Source organism: Musca autumnalis, unplaced genomic scaffold, assembly GCF_047663935.1.
Source record: "Musca autumnalis isolate F117 unplaced genomic scaffold, ASM4766393v1 scaffold_2, whole genome shotgun sequence".
Taxonomy (NCBI): domain Eukaryota; kingdom Metazoa; phylum Arthropoda; class Insecta; order Diptera; family Muscidae; genus Musca; species Musca autumnalis.
The window spans coordinates 182,820,657-182,847,633 of record NW_027411755.1 but is presented as its reverse complement, the minus strand read 5'-3'; the positions used below and the strand labels follow the sequence as shown (position 1 = coordinate 182,847,633).

The 26,977-nt window shown below is 36.1% G+C and overlaps 4 protein-coding genes across 4 annotated transcripts; 2 read left to right on the top strand and 2 right to left on the bottom strand.

Moving 5' to 3' along the window:
• Positions 1 to 6,658: 6,658 nt before the first annotated feature.
• Positions 6,659 to 8,573, top strand: Pus10 (Pseudouridine synthase 10). Its single transcript, XM_073970234.1, has 3 exons — positions 6,659 to 6,917; positions 6,983 to 7,749; positions 7,808 to 8,573. The coding sequence occupies exons 1-3, from the start codon at positions 6,798 to 6,800 to the stop codon at positions 8,424 to 8,426; spliced, it is 1,506 nt and encodes a 501-aa protein (XP_073826335.1). The 5' UTR covers positions 6,659 to 6,797; the 3' UTR covers positions 8,427 to 8,573.
• Positions 8,464 to 9,483, bottom strand: Prosbeta4 (Proteasome beta4 subunit). Its single transcript, XM_073970235.1, has 3 exons — positions 9,264 to 9,483; positions 8,944 to 9,169; positions 8,464 to 8,877 (listed from the first exon to the last, which is right to left on the bottom strand). The coding sequence occupies exons 1-3, from the start codon at positions 9,352 to 9,354 to the stop codon at positions 8,580 to 8,582; spliced, it is 615 nt and encodes a 204-aa protein (XP_073826336.1). The 5' UTR covers positions 9,355 to 9,483; the 3' UTR covers positions 8,464 to 8,579.
• A 4,119-nt stretch (positions 9,484 to 13,602) lies between these two features.
• glu (structural maintenance of chromosomes 4-like protein gluon) lies at positions 13,603 to 20,151 on the top strand. Its single transcript, XM_073970231.1, has 6 exons — positions 13,603 to 14,221; positions 14,291 to 14,659; positions 14,720 to 15,153; positions 15,488 to 16,112; positions 16,176 to 16,486; positions 17,625 to 20,151. Exons 1-6 carry the CDS (start codon positions 13,832 to 13,834, stop codon positions 19,912 to 19,914), a joined length of 4,419 nt encoding a protein of 1,472 aa, XP_073826332.1. The 5' UTR covers positions 13,603 to 13,831; the 3' UTR covers positions 19,915 to 20,151.
• Positions 20,057 to 21,395, bottom strand: Nubp1 (NUBP iron-sulfur cluster assembly factor 1). Its single transcript, XM_073970232.1, has 2 exons — positions 21,332 to 21,395; positions 20,057 to 21,273 (listed from the first exon to the last, which is right to left on the bottom strand). The coding sequence occupies exon 2, from the start codon at positions 21,241 to 21,243 to the stop codon at positions 20,314 to 20,316; it is 930 nt and encodes a 309-aa protein (XP_073826333.1). The 5' UTR covers positions 21,244 to 21,273; positions 21,332 to 21,395; the 3' UTR covers positions 20,057 to 20,313.
• Between the last annotated feature and the right edge of the window lie 5,582 nt (positions 21,396 to 26,977).

Genomic DNA, 26,977 nt, shown 5'->3' with positions numbered 1-26,977 from the left:
AGGGACATTTATTTTGTTTGTTGTTGCTTTTTTAAGCAGCCATGTTTGTTTTTCCGATATCGCTGCAAGATCTACTATTTTTCCGTTCCTTTACTTTTGTGCAAAACTTTTTACGTAAGAGCAATTTTGGCAGTTTTCTCTTTTCCTACTTTTACTATTAAAAAGGTAAAGGAACAAAGCTATAAATAATCCCATATTTTTAGTCACTAAACGGAAACTCTATTTGCGATAAACTGATCAGTCTAGTAGTGTTATCATTTCAAAGTGAGTGTGAATAAATTCGATTTGCAGATCTCTTCTGGGACGTTTTACTATGTTCCCTCATTCCCTCATTCGTTAAACATTAGAGCCACTCTTAGCGTCACCGCCGTTCAGACAACACGTTTATCGCATAGTATTGTTCGAGAAACATAAATCTGTTAGCGGCATCGAAGTGAAATACCGTTATTTTAAGAGTGGAAAAATTTCATCATCAAATTAGTTTTTTATTCTTTTTTCTATTTGGAAAACTTAAATTTCTGATTGAAAGAAGTGTTTAAGTTTCTGAGGATTTAATATCCTCAAAATGGATGGTCATGTGGATCCTCCACCGGCTCAGCCACCGGACAAAAGGACAACGTCAAGGTTAACTGCCAAAAGAACCACAAACATGGGCAAATCAGATCGATCGAGATCGCGATCAAAATCGAGGGAAAGAACAATGGATCATGACTTCCAAACTCCATCAGTGAAAACCATTCAGCATCAAGGCACCCCGTCTTCATCTATGGAAACGCTACTTGGTCCATCCATTTCATCACCCAGTTTACCACCCACCGACATTTCCACTAAGCCACCCACTCAACCACAGTTTTCAGCCTCAAACGAGCAACCTGAATCTGCAGCAAAAGTTGAATATTTTTATGATATTAATCATCCAGGACCGTACATGGTGTACGTCGACAGAACTTCAAAAGATAAACAGCGTCTACCCATCAGCACTTTCGGATTAGCCAGGTATGTTAATTCATTAGACAACAGTGACATTCAAACTGTAACCAAAATAGGTTATGGACGAGGAAAAATAACCTTCAAAAATGCCAAGTCTGCTAATGAATTTGTTAAAGACAAATCTCATGTTGATGCCGGTTATCAGCCACACATCTTTGCCCACTTCGTCTCACGAATGGGTATTATTTATCCTGTTGATCCAGATATTACTGTCGAGGAGTTGTTTAACAATATTCAAAGCGAGATTCCTATTAAGAAAATCTTCAGAGTGATGCGCAAAGAAAAGGATGAGCTTGTTCCTACTCAGCGAGTAAAAATTTTATTTGAGGGGCTTACTGTACCCACTTTCATCAAAATATACGGTTTTGCAGATATTCGAGTGCGCGACTATATTCCATTTGCGCAGTGTTATAAATGTTACCGTTTTAACCATGTAATGAAACATTGTAAGCAGAGAGATGCAAATTGTAGAACTTGTTATCAACTACATGAAAATCCAATGGCACCTTGCCAAGCTATTAAATGCTCAAATTGCTCTGAAGCCCATCCCCCCACGGATAGAAATTGTAAAGCCAGAAGCAAAGCTTTTAACATTAAAAGAATAATGACGCTTGAAAATCTAGTTATGTCAGAAGTGAAAGTTAAGTATCCAACCATTTTCTCCAATAGGTATTATTTGTTGGATGATGATATTCCCGGAAATTTCCCGTCATTACCACCCAGGAGTAATCAGAGAAACCCTCAGCAAGCGTCACAAGCAAGGAATGTTCAAGAATCTGCAAGAATTTTACAAGCGAATCAGTCATACTCAAAAGTCATCAAGAACACTCAAAATCGCGATCGTGAAGCCGAAAACTCCAGAAAGCTGGAACAACAGCGTCGTTTGGCGCTTGAAGAGGATGCTGTCTACCAATCTCCCAATGGCACTGCTTTGGGTCTAGCTGCGCAAAACAAAGTTTCTGAATTAGAAAAATTGCTACAAGAAACCACAAAATCAGTCTCTGGCTTCTTAGCCGAATCAAAAAATCTGCCATCTGAGCATTTTAATTTTTTAAATAGTCTTCGTGTAAATATTGAAAAGAACCTAGTTCAATTAGATGTCGAAAAAATTTTTGGTAACCTTACGGACCCCACTGGGACCAACATATAGTTTAAAATAATCAACATGAAATTCCTTCAATTTAATATTCAAAGTTTGAATAACAACCACAATAAACACTTACTAGAGCTTTTCCTACATCGACATAATGTCGATGTAGCCATACTTACTGAAACATGGATTAAAGATAATTCATGTTCCAGTATTCTCAATTACAATTTTGCGTGCAAAAACAGAGCCGATGGATATGGTGGAGTCGGTGTTTATATGAAGCAATATATTAAGTTTTCCCTCTTGGATCTAAATATCGATGCAGAAGTTCTGGGTATCCAGACAATCAACCTTAAACAGAATTTTATTATAATTGTTTGCTATTTCCCTCCAAGTACAACCACGGCGAATTTCCAGAACGCAATCAATAGTCTTCTGTCAAAAATTGAACATTTTTCACTGCCAATTATTGTTGGGGGTGATTTCAATGCGAAGTCGACGTTGTGGGGTAACCCTTTCACGGATGCAGTTGGCAGACATCTGGAGGACAGCATGGAAATGCACAATTTTTCCTGTATAAACAATGGTGATCCTACTTTTCGTCAAAATGATTACTCATCAGCTCTCGATGTTACCTTTTGTAAAAACTTCTCCATCACCCCTTCGTGGAAAGTGCTTAATAACCGATTGACTAACAGCAATCATCTTCCAGTAGTTATTGAATTGCAGTCATCTATGAACAGCCCTAAAAAGTTGCACCGAATACGCCATAAAAAAGTTTTGGAAGATTTTTCGCAGTTGAAAGTCGGACACTCGATTGAGAGCTTTAATAGTGATACCGCATTAATTCTGAAAAATAATACCATTTCCATTCAACCCGACAATAAATATATCCCTAAAAGATGGTGGACTGATGAAATTGAGCGACTATTTAGATTGCGGAATGCGGCTCGTGGCAAATATTATAAAACTCGACTCCTTACAGATCTCACGCTGTTCTACGAAGCGGAAGACAAACTCAAAGAAGCTACGGAGAGACAGAAGAAGCAGAACTTTAGTAGTTTTATTAATCAGGTGTCCTCAGCGCAGTCTTCAAGTCACTGTTGGAAACTAACAAAAAATCTTAAAAACTATAAACAAGAAAAGAGCACCAATCAATCGTGGACTGAGGAGAACCAGGAAAAATATTTAAAAATAATTGCGAGTTATGCGAATAACAACAGCACCAACGAATCTGAACCATCTTTTTCTCAAAGTGGCAGCAGTACTGTTAATTTTACAATTAGTCCTCCAGAACCTTCAAACGTCAGTGATGGCAACAATACAGTTTTTAATCCAGAGGACAGAAATCAATCCTCTGTAATCTTCAGCCGTAACAATGTCGTTATTCGTGAAAATGAAGCCTGTTGCAGCAATGTTAACATCAACTCGAATACCTTTTCTGAACCACAACCGATACCTACAGAGGTTAACAACTACAACATGCAGATTGATGGTGAAGCTGAGTCAGTTGTTCAAAATCAAAATATCACCAATAACTCACCAATATTACGTTTAACTTACGACGACTTTTTGAGTTTTCTAAAATCACGCAACCCTGATTCAGCCGCAGGGCCTGACAGAGTTTCATATCGCTTTGTTAACACCTTACCCGAGGAAAGCAAAAGGAATCTGTTTTATATTATTGCAGATATTTGGTCTAAGGGGTCTATCCCAGAGTGCTGGAGATTTGTTAAAATAGCACCTATTCCTAAAAAAGGCAAAGACCCAACGAAGATTGAAAATTATAGACCAATTTCGCTTTTATGCGTTCCTTTAAAAATTCTGGAATCAGCTTTAAAAACCAATATTCAAAACCACATAGACCAGTTCAACATTTTACCCAGCAGAACATATGCATACAGACCTGGTCGATCGACATCAATGTGTATTAACGACCTTATTAATTGTGTTCAATCGTTAAAATCCTCTGGTAATCATGTCCTAGGTTGTTGCTTAGATGTCGAGAAAGCATATGACTGCACGGATGCAACAACATTGGCATATAAATTGATGGAGATTGGAATTAATGTCAAAATAGTTAAATGGATTTATGAGTTTTTAAGAAGGCGAGTTCTATGTCTTGGGAACAAACGAGTTTCGGTCCAGAATGGTTTAGCTCAGGGTAGTGGCCTTAGTCCTACCCTGTTTAATATTTATACCTCTAATCTTCATGAGCTAAGTTGTGATAACTGTAAATTGTTCCAGTTTGCGGATGATTTTTTCATTGTCACCCACGATAAAGATTTTGAAGCAGCGCGAGCGTTATTGCAAACAAAAGTGGAGGAATTCCATCAAAAGTGTGCCTCCATTCATCTACATTTCAATCCAGAAAAGACTAACGTCATTCATTTTAATAGGAGATCTCGTGATTTCACAATAAATTGCAATGGAACGTCTATTAACCAGGTCCGAAGAATTAAATACTTAGGATTGTTCGTGGACGCGAACAATTCGGCTAAGCACCACTTTGATCAAGTCCTGGATAAAGTTAATCGGAAATGTCAGTTCTTAAGGACGCTCAGTGGGTGTAATTTTGGAATTGATCCAGTTAAAGCTCTAACATTATACAAATCTGTGGTGAGATCTAAAATCGAATATGGATCAGCTGCTCTAGCTAACGCTGGCAAAACCTGTTTGGATCAAGTCCAAAGATGCTACAATACTCATTTAAGAAAATCCTTGGGTCTAATTCGATCAACTCCCATTCCAATTGTTTACCAGTTAGCTGCTGAACTTCCGCCTATGTGGCGGTTTGAACTTGCTGCTGTAAAAGAGCTAATAAAATCATTTGCATTTGAACTTCCAATCAAGAATACACTTCTGTCGGCGAAGCAACCCCTAAATACCAGCATCTATAAAGTTTTTGACAAATATAAGGATGTTCTTACCAATATTCAACCATTGCAAACAACACAAGAAACAAACTGCAACATCAAAATTTATAAAGACTTCTTTGAAGGTGCTGTTACCAAGAAATCACTTGCCAATCAAGAAATTGTTTCATCTTTATTCAACAAAAAAATGTCGGCGGTAGAAGCAAATCACTTTGAAATCATCTTCACAGATGGATCAGTGACGGAAACTTGGACTGGTGCAGCATTCATTCATCAAGGATCGGGAACAGTTTTCGCTTTCTATGAAGAAAAAGTATTGTCGTCTATGTCCGCGGAGTTAGTAGCTATCATCAAGGCAATTGAATATGCTATTAATAATAACTTTCTAAAAGTGGCAATTTTTTCCGACAGTTTAAGCGCGTTACAATCCGTCTCATCAACGAGTCATCGGAATTACTTGGTTCATAGAGTGTGGTGGTTGGCTTCAGACTTTGGTGGAACGGTGGAGCTCCATTATATCCCAGGGCACTCAAAAATCAGGCTTAACGAAATGGTGGATCAAGCTGCCAAAAGGGCAAAGGAATTTGGATCTCGCCTTAATTTGTCTTGGCCGATAGGCGATGCCATAGCAAAGATAAATTCCGATCTTTGGAAGGAATGGGATCGACATTATCAAGATGATGCAGCCAACAGCAATTCACCTTTCTACAAAATATTTCCAAAGGTATCAAGGAAAACTTGGTTTCACAATTTCACTGGCTCACCTGTAAAATGCAAGCAACTGAATAGAATTCTTAGCGGTCACTGTTTTTGTGCGGATACACTGGCAAAAATGAATGTGAAACCATCTCCCCTATGTGAATCATGCAATATGGATGAAAATGCATCCCATGTTCTATTTGTTTGTTCAAGATTCAAAAACGAACGAGAAAAAATACTTGAATTATGTGATGTTGCCACAATTGACGAGTTTGTCAAAATTTATGGTCTCAACAAGTTATCCATTCTTGGTGAATTTTTAGACTCTATCAATTATCAGCTGTAAAATCAACTAGCATTTGTGTGGCGTTCTGCGGCCAAATAAATCTTCTACCTTACAGCAGAGCGAAAGGAGAAGTAACGATTAAACCGTGAAAAAAAAAAAAACATTAGAGCCAGTCGGTCATTATCATGGCAAAATTAACCAGGTAGTGGCATCGTAAAATTTTGAATATGTTATGTCAAAACTTTCTTTATGTTGTTGGGGAAATTACAACAAAAATAATTTTTTTATAAAGGGATTTGACTTTTCATATTCGATCAGCTGGTGTGATGCCACTACCTGGTAGTTCTGCCATGGTCATTATGCTTCGTCCTCATCATGGTACAATTAAAAAGGTAGAAACAACGGCGAATTGCTACAACAAAGCAACTTTTTTTGTAATGTAAAATGTCAAAATTTTCGCCAAATGATCTCTTGTTGTCTCTTTTTATCGCTTGTGTTTGTCTATAAAGTGAATACATGCTATCTCTTACTTACCGAATAATATGGTTTTTTGTTTTGGTTTTTCATGGCGAATTCCTAGTTTTTTGACGTTTTAGATTCGATCAGCTGGGCTGAGGCATCTACCTTTCTAATTGTACCATGGTCCTCATCCGGCTCTGTCGGCCATTTTGCTTTGTTTTCATGTTTCATATTGTTTCCCTTTTGTGCTCCTTATTTGAATTTTTGGAACGTTTTTAAATTCGTTCGTACTGCAATTTCTTTCATTCCATACATTCTAAACATTGTTGGTAAAGATAAGATTACACGTGAAAGGATTGTCGTTCGGCCTTGGCGTGGCGTCGTATTAATCATTAGCATGATAAATCAGGAATTAGTGGACTATTTAAAAGGACTTGGCGTATGTACAATATGTCAATTAAGATATTTGAAGGCACGCGGGAATGAATATAAGGACCTAAAAGAGAGCTTCGAAAAGGTAAGATGCTGCAGACGATCAGCAAAGAGGGAGTGTAATGTAACTGATCTCTTCTTACCTTTTAGCTTAATGTTAAATATACTGAAGAAGCTGAAAAAGTTATCCTAGATGAGGATAATGGAACAGTTTGTAAAAAACCCAAACATGAAAGTTGTCCATGCTGTTTGGGACTATTTTCCAAAAGCTTTCAGTCCCAGCTAATCGAATCAATATATCAGACTGATATTAACAAATTTGAATGCAATGACATTGTAGTCGCCATTTCGATGCCTATGATTGTTCAAACTAGACAACTTGCCATGTGGTATGCTTTGTTGGACAAATTTGGCAATAAAATTGACAAAGAACGTGCCCCGGATGTTCCCCTAAAAGAAGCAATCAAACTGATAATAAATCCCATTATTTGTAAAGAGCTAAAGAAAGGATATGATGCTAATGGTGGAGGTGGTGGTGGTATAATGATAAATATACAACTGTCTCACAATCAAGAGGAGGACAATTTAAATAAACTAAAACAATTACATGATAGGGCTTTTCCCACTGCTCCAAATACCAAACGTCAAGTGGTATCCAGAGGAGTTCTAGACAAGCAATATATGCCAAAACGGATAAAAAGTGAATTGTTCAAAGAGTATTTTACAGTGCCACCTCCAGCTGATGACTGCCTTAAATTGGACTCCATTGAAATGATAGGCCCAACTGTCTTTGTGGCCGGTCGATATCGGAAAATATCAAGAAAATTATCACACACACCTTGGATATTAAATGGTAAGCGAGTTATGGAGGACAGTATTGAGGAGATAATAATAGGGACAGTTGCTCCATATTTTTGGTAATTATTTAAAAAAAATACTACGAATTCTTTGCAAATACAACCATTTTCATTTTAGCAAAGACACGTCTAAGGTAATTTTTATGTCAAGTGGTCGAGAAGATGTTGATGTACGTTGTTTGGCTAAAGGACGTCCCTTTGTTTTGGAAATACCCAACTCAGTACATACCACTCTTCCTATTGCGGAGGCCAACCGCATGGAAAGCGAAATTGACAAATCTAGTAAATTGTCGGTACGAAATCTTCAAATGGTTCAGCGGGAAGAGTTGGTACACATCAAATCCGGCGAGGAACAGAAGAAAAAATATTACAGAGCTCTCTGTAAGCTACGTGACCCTGCCACTCTGGATATTTTGAAAAAATTAGATATCCCAGAAGGTTTTGAAATTCAGCAGAAGACACCTATACGTGTTCTGCACCGTCGTCCCTTGCATACACGGCCGCGAATGATTTACAAAATGAAAGCTTGGGTTCACAAGGATAACTTAAATGTTTTGGTTCTAGATGTTGTCAGTCAAGCTGGTACTTACATTAAAGAACTGGTGCATGGTGAATTTGGACGAACGACACCATCAGTTTCATCCCTTATTGGACAACCAGTAGATATTTTAGCTTTAGATGTAATGGCCATCGACCTAGATTGGCCAAAGGAAGTTGACAACAGCATACAAGAATAAAATGCAACAGGTTTTACAATAAAAGACCCTTTATGTATTTTTTTAATTTTCTTTGTAATTTAATATTTTTTGTTATTGTACAAAATAAGAATTCACCACAAATTCTAAACCAGAATAAAAAGCATTTCAAATGCCACTTAAATAGAAGAGTAACTAAGCTTTATAACCAATAAGGTTTTGAGAGGTGATTTGGGGCAAATCTCTGATTCCATTTTTATCAACAACGGCTACGTTAAATTTGGATAAATTAATGACCAAACGTTTTTGAATTTCCACCACACACTTCTTCAGCACATCATACGCCTCTTCTTGGGTTATATTGTCATAGTGGTAACGATCAAAGATACTGGCACAAAACATACCACCATAACCCTGACCGGCATATTTTACAGACTTGGCATTGGCCAAGTAGTCAATGTAATGCAATTCTGGACCCTCCTTGGGATCATAGCTAGAAAAAGAGGGTAAACCAACAAATTAAAAATCTTGAGGGATAAATGTTTTCTTAAAAACTTACCCTGCCACAAACAAGTTAACTTGATATGGTGTCCTAGAACGCAAATAATCGGCCAAGTTTTTGCGTGTAAAGTGTGCAGCACATTTAGGACTTAAGTCATAGCCATTACGCATTTTGTATAGTGCAATATTTTTGGATATAAACTCTGTAAACTGCACTGTATCACCGGACTCGCCAATAGTTGCAAACATTAAATTATCAGCAATTTTGGTTATTTTATTTTCATCTATCGAAAAATAGAATTTTTGAGTTGAAATCGTTTGTTTTGTACCATCACTTCAGATTTATTATTCGACTGACTACTGTCCGTCCTTTCTTACCTTCTTTCATTACTATGATGGAACGGGCCTGTGTTGTATCTGCGGCTAGCATAACGAAATCAGGACCACGAATACCCAAAATAGTTTCCATATTTGTTTGTTTTGTTGTTTTAAAAGATTTTATTAATTAATACAAAATTGTTTGGAAAATCCTATCGCTCTTCAATGTCTTTGCAAAACGAGCCGGAATGACAATTGTGTTTTTCGCGTCAAGTCATTACCAGTGTTGCCATATTTTGTTGATATTATAATCAATCGATATGGTAAACGGAAAATATCCCATTAAGAGTTCAGGCAACACGTTGAAATGTATAGCTATGTTTATATATAAGAGCTCTGTTCCTTTACGTGCAAGAATCTTCAAGTTTTGCCACTTTTTACTCGAAAAGCGTTCCTTTACTTCTGACACCATATAATTCACATGTGATCAGTTTACAACTTTTACTACTTTTGCCGGTTTTACCATTTTCAAAAGTAAAGGAACAGACCAAAGGTATGTACGATAATATCCAAAGTTTGTACAAATTTGTACAAGGTTCGAGTATGGTACAATAATGTATAAAGTAGGCCACAGCTAACAGCTGATTACAATTGTTTTCTTGTTATGGTCTATTCTGTCAAAAGCAGGGTTGACATTTATTACTGTTGTTGACATTATGCAACTATAAAGGTAAATGCATCTGTGAAGTTTTCCAACAAAAAACTGCTTTAACACTATATCTTAAAATTTAAAATTTTGTTCGCATAGCTAAATAAATTGTTGATTTTTGAATACGTAGAAATACTTGTGAAAGAACGATTTGTTAAATATTGATATTTATTGTTCTAAAAGTACGGGAACGGAAAAATTTGCAATATTGTAAACTTTCGAGCTGAAATGCCGCCGTATCTGCAAATTGGATGCCAGCAATCAATTTGGGTACTTCTTTCTTCTTTTATTTGCCCATCCGTTGTTCGGATATAAGCGATCATACATTAAATCGTTTTACAATAATTATATTACATTTCAGAATATATAAATATTTTCTTGTATATATTTTTGTTATTTATATTGTCGGCAGTTCTCTATTTTTGGCCGCCCTAAACAAGTTCCTTTCGTCATCGTAGCCAGTCCAATCTTGAATATTTTTAAGCCAGGAGAGTTCTCTTCTTCCTCTACTGGGTCTTCTTTCAATTTTCCCTTTGAGAATTGTTTGGATGAGTTGGTATTTATCATTTCTCATTAAGTGGCCGAAATATGAGATTTTCCTATTTTTTATCGTTTTAATCAATTGTCGATCCAGTATCATTCTTCTTAAAACTTCATTGTGTACAATTTGGGTACAACTTTTGTAATTTTTGGAAGTTCTAAATTTCATATATGTCATATATGTCATTTGACGTTTTAAGCCATGGCTACAGGGTTGTATTTTTCAGCGATTTTCATACCTGGGCTACCTCTACTTTATTACACCATGGATTCGAGTTTCACATTATTGAACGCTAAGATTCAAGTGATCCATATTCTTTTCTATATAAAGCAGAAAAGACGTCAAGCCGTAAATACATCAAACGTTTGGGTAAAGTTGGTCGTCATTTTTGATAAAATAATAAAGAAAAAAATCGATGTTATCCTTGCTTTTTTATCAGAAATAATGCCCAACTTTACTAAAACGTTGGATGCGTTTTTAGCTTCATTGTTTCAGTAAAGTTGGTCGTCATTTTTTATAAAAGAATGAAGAAAAATTCGATTTATATTGCCCTTGCTCTTTTATCAGAAATGACGCACAACTTTACTGAAACGTTGGATGTGTTTTCAGCTTCAATGTTTCAGTAAAGTTGGGCGTTCCGATAAAAGAGTAAAGACAAATTATAGCTCTGTTCCAGAACTAAAAAGTTTTTACAATTTTTACCACTTTTACACATTTTGCGTTCCCGTACACAAAATTTACATGAAAATCGTTTACGACTTTTACAACTTTTACGACTTTTACCACTTTATAAAGTACGGGAACAGGCCACATATCTATGCAATTTCATACAATTACTTTAGTATGGAACTCGATCTAAGAAAGCCTAATTTCATAAAATTATTTTATTGACATCACTCTGGTGTGGACCGCGACGAAGGAATTACATATGGGCAAAAATATGAAATCTGTCATTCATAATGTGTATAATAGTAAGAACGTCATGCCAAGTACCGAGTTCTTTTAGCCAAAAGCTCGATGGTTTTTTGATTATTAGCGAAAGGATAATTGCCTATTATAAATCTGCCCTATATTTTTCGTTATAATATAATAATAATAATTGTTCCACAAACATCCCATACGGGACAAGGGAGACCTCTCTCATATCAATGAGTGCACCCCGATTCATATTAGCTCAGTGATATGGGACCTACAGTTTATCGCCGAGTCCGAACGGCGTGTCCTAAGACACCACTTGTAGAGAAGTTTTACATGGCTGAAATACTCAGGAAATGTCGCCAACATTACTGAGGGGTATTTGGCCAACGTTGAAAATTTTGATGTTTGACTGGCTGGGGAATCGAACCCACGACCTTCAGCGTGCAAGGCGGGTGTGCATACCATTGCACCACGTTGGCACCCATATTTTTTTTTTGTATTTTTCGTTATAGTACGATTATATATAACCGGATTTAACAAACCCACTGGGTTTCAATTGTCAATTCCATTGCTTGTATTTCAAATAAATCCTCTTAAAGAAGGTTAACCCTGCAAAAGGCTAAAATATAAACATGGTCTAATAGCCGGTTTATATTATAGCCTTTAGCAGCATTATGAGGACTTATTTTACGTGTATGCAATGGAATTGGCATTTGAAACCCAGTGGCTTTAGTCGAAGGTCAGACTAGAGAGGTTTCATTAAAAAAGTTGCGTTTAATTAGGCGTTCCACAATCGACCTCTCCAGTACTGCAATTTTATGATGTTACTCTAGTGTGAAAGTCGATTGTGGAACGCCTAATTAAACGCAACTTTTTTCTCGAAACCTCTCTAGTCTGACCATCGATTTATTAAGTCTGTGTTTAGACACACAAATTTCTCGGGAAAGTAAATTGAGTTTTTGGGAGAGAGCGGAGAGGAAAGAGCTCCTCAATACTCTTTCCTACCCCCTATTGCCTAAAAACTGAATTTACTTTCCCGTGTGTCTAAACACGGACTAACAGCGTGTTTTTGTAAAAATGCTTGCCTGTCACACGAACCGTTCGTACAAGGCGAATTTAACAAGGTGATCCAATAGTTGACGTTAGGTTGTAGTCTTCATTTGCTGTCAAATTTTTTTTGCGCGAAATATCCACAAAAGTTAGAAGAAAACGTTAAAATATTATTCGCGAAGCTTAAACAAAGATGTTGTACACAGATATTTTTTATAGAAGCGAAATATTTGTTATTTATTTTTGATTAAAAATATGTTTTGACAGCAAATGAAGACATAGGTTGCTATTATTCTATCACCTTCTTTCTTACACCATGCGTTCGTACTAAAACGTATACGTAAACAAATTTGTCCAAAAATAATTGTGATAATATGAAGAAACGGATGTACATATACGCGTGTGCTTCTATGAAAATAAATAAAATTGCATTCCCTTCCAGTTTTCGTGTGCTTAGTGTCATTTATTACTCAAATTATTTAATTTTCATTCAAAACTATGGGTCTTTTCCATTCGTTTATTTTTGACTTATTCGTTCGTCTGATTTTGTTACGAAAACCAAAAAATACGAAAATAAAAAGCTTTCATTTGTTTGTCACACGAATACAAACGCCAATTCGCTATGAAAACCAAATTGTGTCTTCGTTCATGAAATCGACGAACGAATGGGCAAAAACTTTTTACAAAAACAGGCTGTAAGTCTAATTAAATGTAAACGTACTAACATGTCCGCCAAAACGCCGTATCTTTATAAAGATTTATTTTAAACACAATAGAATTGACATTTGAAACCCATTGTGGTTTATTAAATCCGCTTAAATGCAAACAGGGTATAATACTATGTTTACATTTACGAAATCCACTCGATTTCATCTGTCAATTCCTTTGTGTATACGTCAAATGAAAACTCATCTGAAATCGATTGGATTTCATTTGACGTTTGAGCAATGGAATTGACAGTTGAAATCGAGTGGATTTCGTAAATGTAAACATAGTATAAGATGGTTGGTGTTTCACAATTACTTATAGCATGTTTACATTCGACTTTTTGCAGGGTTAACATCGTTCAAGAAGAATTCGACATGTTGCACTCTCACTTAAGTTTCTGTCCACACCATATTTCTTTCAGTGTATGTGCATTTGTTTGCATTTGGCACGAATATGTTGTCAGCATTGTTGTTGTCATTTTTGAAACAGCAAGCGTCGTTATTTGTCAAACAATTTTTTGCTACACAGCCTATTTATTGACTGCAGAGGAATTTAACAAACAATTAAGCAATGTAAAATTTAAATTGTTTAAATAAAAAGTGACCTAAGATATAACAAACAGCTGACAAAATCCAACAAAGATAAATTGTTCAATATTTTATATTCAATTGTAAGTTTAGAGACACAAAAAAAGGCGCAATTATGGCTACACGACGTCGTCCACCATTGACACAGGAAAATGAGGATAGGCGCCGGAGCCGGAGTAGTAGTATATCTAATAAACAATCGACCAGTGGAAATGCTTTGGCAAAGACACCATTAAAGACCCCACAGCAGCAACAACAACAGACGCAACAACAAGTGCAAGATGTGGAAATGACAGAACAGCCCATGGCGGGAGATGCTTTGGATGATGCCAATATGTCCGATGATGAGGAGGGTGGAACACGTATTGGTGATATTTATATTCCACCACCTATACCTCCATACTGTTCCACAGAGAGTAAGGGGCCAAGGTTAATTATTAAGAAAATCGAAAATTTCAATTTTAAAAGTTATGCAGGCAAAGTGGTTCTGGGACCATTTCATCATGTAAGTACATACATGCTGAAGAAAAGAGATGTTTAAATTTTAGCTTAATAATTCAATATTTTAATGTAGTGCTTTACAGCCATTATTGGCCCTAATGGGAGTGGCAAGAGCAATGTTATTGATTCTATGTTGTTTGTGTTTGGTTATCGCGCCAATAAAATTCGTTGTAAGAAAATCTCAACCCTCCTGCACAATTCGGCACGTTATCCCAATGTCAATATGTGTTCAGTGGCTGTGCATTTTCGTCAAATATTGGACAAGGAAGATGGTACCTGTGAAGAAATACCTGATAGTGAAATTATTGTTGAGCGTACCGCGTATCGTGACAATTCTTCATATTATACCATAAATGGCAAGAGGAAACAATTTAAGGATGTGGCAAAATTGCTGAAAAAACATCATGTGGATTTGGATCATAATCGGTTTTTGATTTTGCAGGTTAGTAAAAATGTTTTTTGTATTTCGCAGTAAATTTTCATAAAATTACAATCCGTGCAGGGTGAAGTTGAATCCATTTCTATGATGAAACCCAAAGGTTTGGTTGAGGGTGAGTGTGGTATGTTGGAATATTTAGAAGATATTGTGGGTACAACACGTTACAAAGAGCCATTGGTCAAGATCAATGAACGCGTCGAGCTATTAACCGAAGAACGTACCGAGAAACATAATCGTTGTAAACTTGCCGAACGTGAAATGAAAGATTTGGAACAACCCTACAATGATGCTGTTGAATATTTACGTCAAGAAAATGAAAATACACGAACCAAAAATCTTCGTATACAAAAATATTTAAGTGAGAAAAATAAAAAGCTAGAAGAGTACACAAAACAACATGAAGAAATTAGCAATGAGCTAAAGGAACATGACAATCAAGTTGATAATTTGCGTAAGGAGCGTGAAGAGAAGGAGGACATTATTAAAAAGGAAATGCAGTAAGTATTATATATCCTAATTCTTATTTCCATATTAAAGCCTTGAAAACGGCCACCTATTTTTATTTTTAAACGTCTATAGAAGGTGCCTTCTATATGTCCTCCCAAATGTTTTGAGAACATCAACACGATAGACGTAATTAAAGCTTTACAGAATTCTTACTTAAATTCTTTCAAGAATTCCAAATCTTCCAAATCGTCCTACCAATAGCCTTGTACTAAGAATACTCCTAAAGTTTAAATAATGTACATTTATTTTCCTCCTTAAGCTCTATAAAACCTCCTGTTTACGATCTTTTTAAATTCTCTTAATGTTCATTTTCTACTCTTTCAGAAACCACGACAATTTGCGAAAGAAAAAAGAAGACATTGAAAAGAAACTAGAAAAGGCCAAGGCAAATTTTGCTGAAACTCAAGAGACAATGACAGTTGTGAATAAACGACGTCACACAAATAAAAACCAAGTGACCAAAAATGAAAAAGAACTCGAGGATCTACGTAAAGTACCCGAGAAGAATGAAAAAGAAATCGAAGAATGTGAAAAGAAATTGGAACGTTTAGTTAAACAAAAAGCCGAACAAGAGGAAGAACTACAACGTAACTATACCGTTTTAGAAGAGCAAACCAAACCTCTCATAGAGCAACGTGAAAAACTCGAAACCGAACTAATGGATTTAAAACTTAATGTAGATGAGGCTAAAGCAGATTTGGCAATGTCTCAGTCTGAATTGAAAATCTTAAAAAGCGACGAAACTGCCGAGACACGTAAATATGAAACCCTAAAATCTTCTTATGAAGATTCCGAAAAAAGTCTCGGTGAGAAAAAGGAACAGGTGGTAGAGTTACAATCACGTTTGCCGGAATTGAAGAAGGATATTCATGAAAAGACATTGAAATTGAAACAATTACAACAAGAAGAACAACAATTAAGACAACAAGTTATGACGATCAAAGCTGAGGTAAGTCCGCATGCTAAACTGTTGCGGAAACAAATTGAATTGTGGGTTCTTTTCTTTTTCTAGATAAATGAAAAAGTTGTTAGCATGCAAGCCATGCGTTCCAATAACAAAGTATTGGATTTCTTAATGCGACAAAAGGCAGAAGGTAAAATCCCTGGCATACTGGGACGTCTTGGTGATTTGGGTGCTATTGATGCTAAATATGATGTAGCCATATCTACAGCCTGTGGACGTTTGGATAATATTCTTGTGGATACCGTTAACACGGCTCAAAATTGTATTGAATATTTGAAACGTTATGATGTGGGTAGAGCATCATTTATAGCCTTGGAAAAGGTGGCATATCTACAGAATCAATCAGGACCCATACACACGTAAGTAAAAAAACAATTTTATTGAAAACAATACTTAGAAAAATCCTTTGTGTCTTCCCCAGAATGACTTCAAAAGCCATTCAATGGAATATAAATAGGTATTTTCATAGAAGACCCATAGCTCTTCTTACAGAAGGCCAATATGACTGCTTATAGAGGACTCATACGTCTTCTCATGGAGGATCAGTAGGTCTTCTCATAGAAAACCAATTAGTATTCACATAAATAACCAACGATCTTCTTTTAGAAGACCAGTAGATTTTCTCATATATGATCAAGAAGTCTTCTCATAGAAAAACAAAAGTTCTCTCTTAGAGGACAAATTTCTTTTCAAAGAAGACCAACAGATCTTCTCATTGACGATAAAAAGTTCTTCTCATAGAAGATAAAAAGAAGACCAAAATGTCTTCCCCTAGAAGACCAAAGGTTATTCTCTTAGAAAATCAAAAGGTCCTCTCGTAGAAGACCAAAAGGTCTTCTCATAGAAAACCAAAAGATCCTCTCATAGAAGACCAAAAGGTCTTCTCATTGAAGGCGAAAAGGTCTTCGCATAGAAGACAAAAAGATCTCATAGAAGACCAAAAGTTCATCACATAGAAGACGAGAAGCTTTTCTTATAGAAAATCAACAGTTCTTTTCATAGAAGACAAAAAGATCTTATCATAGAAGACGAAAAGTTTTTCTCCTAGAAGACCAGTAAGATTTCTTATAGAGGATCATGGGTTTTCTCTTAGGAGACCAATAGTTGACAATAAAAAATAATCAAGTTTTCTAATAGAATATCAAAACTTCTTCTCATAAAAGACCAAAAGGTCTTCTCATAGAAGAACAATAGCTGACAACAGAAGACTAACAATTTTTCTCATAGAAGATCAAAAATTCTTCCTATAAATGACAAAAACGTCTCCTCATAGAAGACCAAAATAAAGGTCTTATAGAAGACCAATAAGACTTTTCACAGGAGATCGGTCTTCTCAAAGAAGACCAGTAGTTGTTCTCATAGAAGTCCAATAGTATTTCTTATAGACCAATAGTTCTTTTCTTCCAGAAGACCGACAGTTCTTCACTTCTAGAAGATCAGACTGTTATAGATTTTGTTGTCACCTTTATTGAAAATCATTTATTTTCCTTATTACAGCCCCGAAAATGCTCCACGTCTCTACGATTTGGTACGCGTTGAGGATGAACGTGTTCTGCCAGCATTCTATTTCGCCCTACGCAATACCCTTGTATCCACCGATTTGGAACAAGGTACCCGCATAGCCTACGGGGCAAAACGTTTCCGTGTTGTCACACTAAATGGTGATCTTATTGAAACATCGGGTACAATGTCTGGTGGTGGTCGTACACAAATACGTGGTAAAATGGGTACAAAAGTTCGTACCCAAACCCGACAATCGCTCGATAACTCGGGTATGTCACAAAAAGATTTGGAGGCAATGCAAATAAAATGTGAAGAACTATCATCACAAATCAATTACAATCAAGAAGAACAGGGTAGACTGGAACGTGATTTACAACAATTGAATGTGACGCATCAACGTACCGAAGGTGATTTGCAAAAGTTGTCAATTACCATAAAAAGTTTGGAAGAACAATTGCCGCGAATCTTTAAACAATTGGAATCTCAAAAGAAACGCATGGATCAAACCCTGACCGATGCTTCTAAGGTGGAAGATGTCCAGGCAACAATTGCGACGAAAACGGAGACACTGAAAGCTGCCGAAGCAGAGGCCGGCAAAGTGGAAAAGAAAATTGCCGAAATTAAAAAGAAAATAGATAGTATCCATGGCGATACCATCAAAGCTGTCCAAACAAAAATCAATAGCTTGGACAATCAAATTAAAAAACTAAAAGGAAATGTTTCCAAATTAAAGGTGGAAGTGACGAATGTTGAACGTAACGTCAAGAAAATGGAATCTCAAATTGAACGCTTAAATGGAGAAATTGAAAAAGCCCAAGAGGAGCTAACAACCTTATCGGAAAAACGTACCGCCTTCGATGAAGAAATAGTTGAGCTTCAAAAACAATTGGAAGAGGCTAAGGAAGCCATTGAAAAGGCGAAATCAGAATCTTCAGGAGTGCACAAAGAAATATTGGCCATACAGAAAACTGAAAGCGAGCTTAAATTAAAACGTGTCGAAATTGAGCAAAAATTACAAACCGTGGCAGCCAAAATGTCCGAGGTGAAATCTCAAATACCACATTGGCGGGATCAGCTGAAACCTTTACGTTTACATGAAATACCAGGTGACACCGAACCCCCAGCTCCTTTGAAAAAGTATACTGAAGAGGAATTGGCCGCACATACCCTGCAAGACATCCAGTACAAAGAGAGTGTTCAAGAGGAGTTACTGAAAAAGAAGCCCAATTTGTCATGTATCCAGGAATACATAGAAAAACGTGATGTGTACTTGGAAAGGGTAAAGATTCTAGAAGACATTACCTGTAAACGTAATGAAATGCGTCAGCTATACGACGATGTACGCAAGAAACGTTACCATGAATTCATGTCTGGTTTTCACATCATCACCCGCAAGCTAAAGGAAATGTATCAAATGATTACCCAAGGTGGTGATGCGGAATTGGAGTTGGTAGATTCCATGGATCCCTTTACCGAAGGTGTTTCGTTCAGTGTAAGACCCCCCAAAAAGACCTGGAAAAACATATCAAATTTGTCGGGTGGTGAAAAGACACTTTCCTCTTTGGCCTTGGTATTTGCCTTGCATTATTATAAACCATCTCCATTGTATTTTATGGACGAAATTGATGCTGCCTTAGATTTCAAGAACATATCAATTGTGGCCCATTACATTAAGGAAAGGACTAAAAATGCTCAATTTATTATCATCTCTTTGAGATCTAATATGTTTGAATTATCCGATTATTTGGTGGGTATATATAAGGTCAAGGATTGCACGGATTCGGTCTGCATACAAAATGAACCACCCAAAATGCTAGAGACACAAACACAGGCAACACAACATATGCCATCACAGCCGGCTCATTTAATGCATTCCATAATAGGTAGTGCTGACAACACCATGGTGAATGTCACTGCTGGTGGCCCCCCGACAGCAGAGAACAGTCAATTGAATCAAAGTAAGATGGGCCCACCACCACCACCTCCAACAGCAAGCCAGCAACCCCCGCCATCAACATCAGTATTAGCTGCTAAATCTGTAAGTCTTGATGATTCAATTGATGAGGAATCCCCTGCCACATCAGTGGGACATCACAATGATGAAAATCAACGACCACCCTCAATGTCATTGTCCAATACACGTTCCACATTTTCGGTAAGCCAAAATATGACTTTTCTACCACAGGTCGAGAGTACAGCTCTTTCTGAGACGCAATTTAATCTGACACAAAGTCAATCACAGGCCGCCTCCATTACTTCACCGCCAACCACTACCTCTAACTGATATCTACTAAACTGTTCTTGTCCCGTGGAACGGGATTTTCGTTTGTTTTTCATCTTCTCTTATTTATGTGTTTCCAAATGTACTATTTGCCATATATACATACATACATGTTTCAAAAAAGATTGTTTAAACACTTGAAGTAATTTTTCCTTAGGTTCCCTTTAATTTTTAATTTAAATATGGTATTTGCATTTTATAAAATAACAAAAATAAACACTGATATATTTACAAATCTAATGGAATATGTTTAGTTTAGGGACTCCATCAGCAAATTGCTATGGTCTTGGGAGGTTTGGACTTCCTATCCAAAGTATGTATAGCACAGCATTGCCAGTAAATTTATGTTAAACCATGTTCGTTGTTTTCAAAAAGTTAACTTTATTCCAAAGTACACTATCATCACAGAATTTTAGCAATATTTTTACAAATTTCCTCCAATGCCTGGGTTGTTGCATTACTCATTGCTGTTATGTCTTCGCCCTTGTCGCAGGCTTTAGTTAACTCTGGATCTAAAGGCAATGAACCCAAAAACGGCACCTGCATTTCTTCACACATGGCACGAGCACCACCTGTTTTGGCTGGGAATATTTCCGATGTATTACCACAATGGCCACAACGGAATATACTCATATTTTCCACAACTCCCACAATTTCAATCTTTTGTTTCTTGCAAAAGTTAATCTCCTTACGTACATCCAAAAGCGATACTTCTTGGGGCGTTGTAACAATAATGGCCTTCAATGAATTCGGCTGACTTTCATCTCGTAAGTAAGACACCACCGACAAATGTTCATCAGATGTTCCTGGTGGGGTATCAAGCAACAATAAATCCAAAGTACCCCAATCAACTTCACTTAGAAATTGTCTTATCATGCCATTTTTCTTCGGGCCACGCCAAATGATAGCATCATCTGGTGAACCCAAAAGGAAGCCAATAGACATTAAACATATATTATCATCAACCCCAACAGGAGACCAACCCGAGCCAGATTGATGTACATTTTCGCCTTCAACTCCCATTAGACGTGGTTGTGATGGACCACATATATCAATATCCAATACACCGAAATTTTTATCATTATATTGTCGTGCCATGAATCGTGATAGCAACATGGTCACTGTACTCTTGCCAACACCACCTTTTCCCGATAATATAAGCAATTTGTTACGCACATCTTTCATTGCTTCAGCAACTAATGCTTTGCCAGGATCTTCAAGTTTTTTATTGGGATCACTGCATATTTTCTGATTAGGACATCCTTGACATGCACTTCCCAGGCCAGCATTGACACTCTGGACACCAGGACAGTTTTCCGGTTCGGGCATCATATTTGAAACTAATCTGTGCACAAATCCACACTATTGAAAAACAAACCGATTAAAGCAGCGTAATAAATTAGGAAGAGGAAAAAGTGACCGGGCTGATTAGTTCTGCGTTCTGGATAGGATCAAGTAGGGTATAGCAGATCGAAAAAAGCTGAACTATGCTGAACAGCTGATTGCAAATCAACACCATTTTATGACAGAGTTGCCATAATAGAAATTCTTTGTTGTATGGAGATGGAAAATAGGAATTTCAACTTTTTTTGTATATCCTCCACCATTAATATGCATGGTACAATAATCTAGAAGGTAGGTCAGGGGCTCCATTCTTGTTCTATGAAAATTTGAAATGAAAACTTTTATAAAGGAAATAAATGTCAAATGAAAAATTTTATGAAGAAAATATTTTTCATTTCAAATTTTCATAGAACAAGAATCCAGCCCGAGGTTCGAACAAAACAAATTGTGAAAAACAAAGCCTGGGTCATGGCACAATTACCAAGGAAGTGGCATCGTAAAATTTTGAATATGTTATGTCAAAACTTTCTTTATGTTGTTGGGGAAATTACAACAAAAATATTTTTTTATAAAGGGATTTGACTTTTCATATTCGATCAGCTGGTGTGATACCACTACCTGGTAGTTTTGCCATGGCCTGGGTGCTTATTCTGTCAGGATTAAGTCTGTCTGGTTACTTTCCCAGCAAGAATTGTCCAGCAAGAACTTTCTCAGAGAGTAAGGGGTTTTTATTCTCTTTTGCTAGAAAATTGTAAAAAGTAAACAGACACCTTCCCAGCAAAAACCAGCAAGCAATCAGCTGACTTGCCAAAACAGAACAATTTGTCCGCCAACAAAGGAAGCAAACACGCTGTATTTTATTAAAAATAAAAAAGAAAATGTAACAAAAAAGTATTTTTCCACTTTACAAATTTGTTCTCCATAAAACAATACAATTAGACTATGTTATTTAATGTTCACAAACATAAATCAACAAAAAACTAAAAACGGCTGATTGATTGTTTTCAGGAAGAAGAAGAGCTTGCAAGTGCTTGCTAGAAGAAATTTGTCCAGCAAGAATTTGCAAGCTCTCAGTGAAAGAACTGTCAAAATGTCTCTCTCGAATCGCTCTCTTTTGCTGGTTTTTTGTGTTAACAGACGACTTCCAGCAACAATTGGTACAAATTGTTACAAATTTTAGGGTAACCAGACACAGCTATTACCATAACTGAATATGAAACAGGTTGTATTCAAAGACATAAAGTAATAAAGACCTGACAAAATGCATGCAACAAAAAAATGTTTACGAAACTATGTATAGAAACATTACCCTTAACAGGTTGCAGTTAATTCAAAATCGCAACCAAGGAGGAACATTTCATGTAATGGTATCAGAAACGAAATTTATATATTCAAGGATCTATTCAAGAATAATTCCATGTCAATTGGATCGGTAAATTCGGTTAAATACGTAAAAATATATAAAAGAAAAAAATGTTATATCACCATATCGTAACATAACATTATGTTAAATTCAAAAGCCATTCACTGAAGAATGATAGCAAAAGAAATGTCTTATCTTGTTGTATTTATGTCTTTGTTGTATTGTTTATTTGATACCTATTTTGGATCATTAACTAAAAACGCAAAATGCGGCAGCCATATTGTTGTTTTTCAAAAAATTTGGCACCATTTACACTTTTTTCATGTGGTTGTTGTAACGCGACACTGGATGCACCGTATGTGCCGCGGCCTTAAGTTGTCTTTACAGAGTCAGCTTCTGTATACATATGTTCAAAATTTAGTTCATCACAATGTTGACGAATTTCAGTTCAATAAATGTTGTAATAACAATTTTCATTTCGAATATTTTTTCAAAACAATACACATATGTACATATACAATTTGTGTATACTGATTTTAAATAATAAGCAAACCTTGTATTGATTGTACCATGATAATTGGTCTGTTCCTTTACTTTTGAAAATGGTAAAACCGGCAAAAGTAGCAAAAGTTGTAAACTGCTCACATACGAATTGTATGGTGTCAGAAGTAAAGGAACGCTTTTCGAGTAAAAAGTGGCAAAACTTGAAGATTCTTTCTAATATGGAGGGTATAATTAAATTCATCGAAGACGAATATATAGGCTCTGTTCCTTTACGTGCAAGAATCTTCAAGTTTTACCACTTTTTACGCGAAAAGCGTTCCTTTACTTCTGACACCATACAATTCATATGAGAGCAGTTCACAACTTTTGCTACTTTTGCCGGTTTTACCGTTTTCTCTTGTAAAGGAACAGACCAATATATTCTTTCCCAGCATGAAATTCTTAAGGCCTCACCACATACGGCGCGTTGAGCGTCGCGTTACAACAACCACATGAAAAATTCAAGAATAAACTTGGCATCACTTACAAATTTTTCATGTGGTTGTTGTTTTAAACGCGTGACGCGACTCACAACGGACCGTATCTTGAAATCAAGATACAGCTCTCAAATTTTTTAGCGCTTCGCAATTTGGTATAGAATTTTGTATTCCTCCTGGGATGTTCGACATTGAAAATGGGCTATATCGGTAGACATTTTGATATAGCCCCCATAGAACGGTACCTACCGATATTCTGCATTTTGAAGGTTTTATCCTCATTATCAAACCGAAAAGGCTGAAATTAGTTGTTAAGTCTTCGTTGGGGGTATAAAACTTTTCATCTGGAATCTGTCGGTATAGGTCCAAGTCTTCATATTGCCCCCATAGAAACGTACCTCCCGATTTTCGGTATTTTGAAGGTTGAGACCTCAATATCCCACCGATATGTCTGAAATTCGGTATTTTATCTTCTTGGGGGTATAAAACTTCCACCTGAAATTTTTCGGTATTGCTCCACGTTCTCATATAGCTGCCATAGAATGGTAATTTCCAATTTTCGAGCAGTATGCATATGATTTATCCCATAAGTTTCAACCACCTCTTTAAAAGTTTTTGCCACAAATTGTGTCCCATTACCTCTGTGAATGACGTCGGGATCTCCGAAGAACATCCTCAATCGTAAATTTTACAACGTTTGAAGCCGTTGCCTCTTTCATATCTTTTAAAGATATAAATTTGCTAAAATGATGAAGGTATTGCCACTTTGGAGCTAGGATATTTACCAAAAAATCAATATAAAGCTTTTGAAAAAAGCCGATTGGTGAATACTTCATTTCCAATACCCGGTTAAATGTATTCATTTGTAAGTTTCCTTAGTCGATGGTCAGACTAGCAAGGTTTCTTGAAACCAATTTCGTTGAAGTTTCTTTTCAAGTTTCTTTGGTGTCCACACACGTAAAGGTGAAATTTAAGATTTTGCGTGTCCTCTTTATTTTACCATTCGCGTTTGTTGTGTTCCTCATACCAATAAAAACAAAACAAACATAAATAAACTAAAAAAACAACACAAAGTAATTAACATTAATAATTAAATTAATAATAGCAGTTAAATTTTCACTATTTCGTTAATTAAATAGTTTTATTAAATCTTTTTATGCCTGTTTAGTTGTTAACGTTTGCTTGAGAAATTAAAAATGAAAGAAAATGGAATAAAAAATCTTGCAACGAATGACAAGAAGAGGCAACACAACAAACACAGAAAACCATGTACATGGGTTTCACTACTTCATACCTCTCGCCTATAAACTTGACGTCGCCATGTTGAAATCATGCTAGTCTGACCATCGACTTACTAATGTATGTATTGTATTGCCAAACTTTCAATTTCTGCAAGTAGAAAGTAATAGGGCATTCCGCGCCTAGATCATTTTCAGTGTGGGGTAGGATGACGTAAATGGCATTGCGGTATAGCATTCACATGCAAAGTCAATTTTTATTCATTTAATTGTATACAATCGTGATATTACGATTGTAATATTGTAAAAATCGTAATAATATAATAAATAAAAAATTATGATAATATTAATAATAATTAAATAAATACAATAGGTTTGTCTTCGTACTTACTAAATGTTGCTGAAACACTTTTTTCAGCAACTTTTCCTTTATATAACTGTCAAAATCAGAAACATTAGTAATAATTTTTACAAATTATCGAGTACGCAGACAGGCATAATATAACAAATTTCGAAAATCATTGGGTGTCATTTTTTGCACCTCTTTGATTTTTTATGCGTCCGCGAACGTGTTCCGTTCTATGTACACCCTCCCCAATGAAAAATCCTAATGGGTACTTTACACGATATGTTTTTTACATATGAGCTGTCACTTTGCATATATATTTTGTATGGGAAGTGACAACTCATATGTAAAAAACATATCGTGTAAAGTACCCATAAGTACTTCAGCTGCTGGAAGCAAAATTGAGACTTTTTTCATACCAATTGTTAGATTAGCCCTTTTTAAACAGTAATACTTCACACATTTGCAGACATTAGCCAAGCAACTGACGATACGGAAGTCATCCGAGGTTGCAGATTGTTAAAAAGGTCTCAATTTTGCTTCCATCAGCTGAAGTACTACTTAACAAATGCAAAGATATGTACATATTTCACAACGTCACAATTGCGCATTTTTAACCCAGGTAAAAAGGAAACATGAATCTTTTACATTTCTTTACGAAATCCACTCGATTTCGTCTGTCAATTCCATAGCTCAAACGTCAAATGAAATCTCATCTGAAATCCATTGGATTTCATTTGACGTTTAACCTATGGATTTGACAGATGAAATCGAGTGGATTTCGTAAATGTAAACTTAGCATAAATGCACAGAAATGTAAAAGATTCATGTTTCCTTTTTACCTGGTTTAAAAATGCGCAATTGTGACGTTGTGAAATACATATCTTTGCATTTGTTAAGTAGTACTTCAGCTGCTGGAAGCAAAATTGAGACCTTTTTAACAATCTGCAACCTCGGATGACTTCCGTATCGTCAGTTGCTTGGCTAATGTCTGCAAATGTGTGAAGTATTTCTGTTAAAAAGGGCTAATCTAACAATTGGTATGAAAAAAGTCTCAATTTTGCTTCCAGCAGCTGAAGTACTTATGGGTACTTTACACGACATGTTTTTTACATATGAGTTGTCACTTTTCCCATACAAAATATATATACAAAGTGACAGCTCATATTTTAAAAATATATCGTGTAAAGTACCCATTAGGATTTTTCATTGGGGAGGGTGTACTTAGAACATAGCATTAGTTGCATTTTCAAGCAACAATGTATGAGCAACCGAGAACAATGTATGAGCAACTGAAATATTTTGACGAAGTTTAAAAACTAAAAAGAATCTGACGATACGGAAGCCAACCCTCCTTTAACAAACGTAGGGAGTGTCCAAGTCGCTCGAAATTATTAACAGGTCCAAATACACAAAGACATTCTATTTCAACATTTGCGGGACGATTTTATTCTGCTGCATTGCACAAACCGAATGGCATCACGCGGAGTTGGTATAATGGACGACCATATGTGCGATTATCTAACTCATTTTTTGAGTTACCGACAATTGTCGGTAAAATTCATATGCTTATAATTTCGGTAATTACCGATGTTTTTCGGTAAGTTAGCGATGAATAAAACGCAGTCGGAAAGTTCTACCGATAACAAGAGTGTTGTCAACTATTATTTGAACTTTTCATTCATTATCGATATTTTTCGGTAAGTTAGCGACGAATAAAAAGTCGTCGTAAAGTTCTACCGATAGCAAGAGTGTTGTCAACATTAATTTAAACTTGTCATTCATAATACTATGT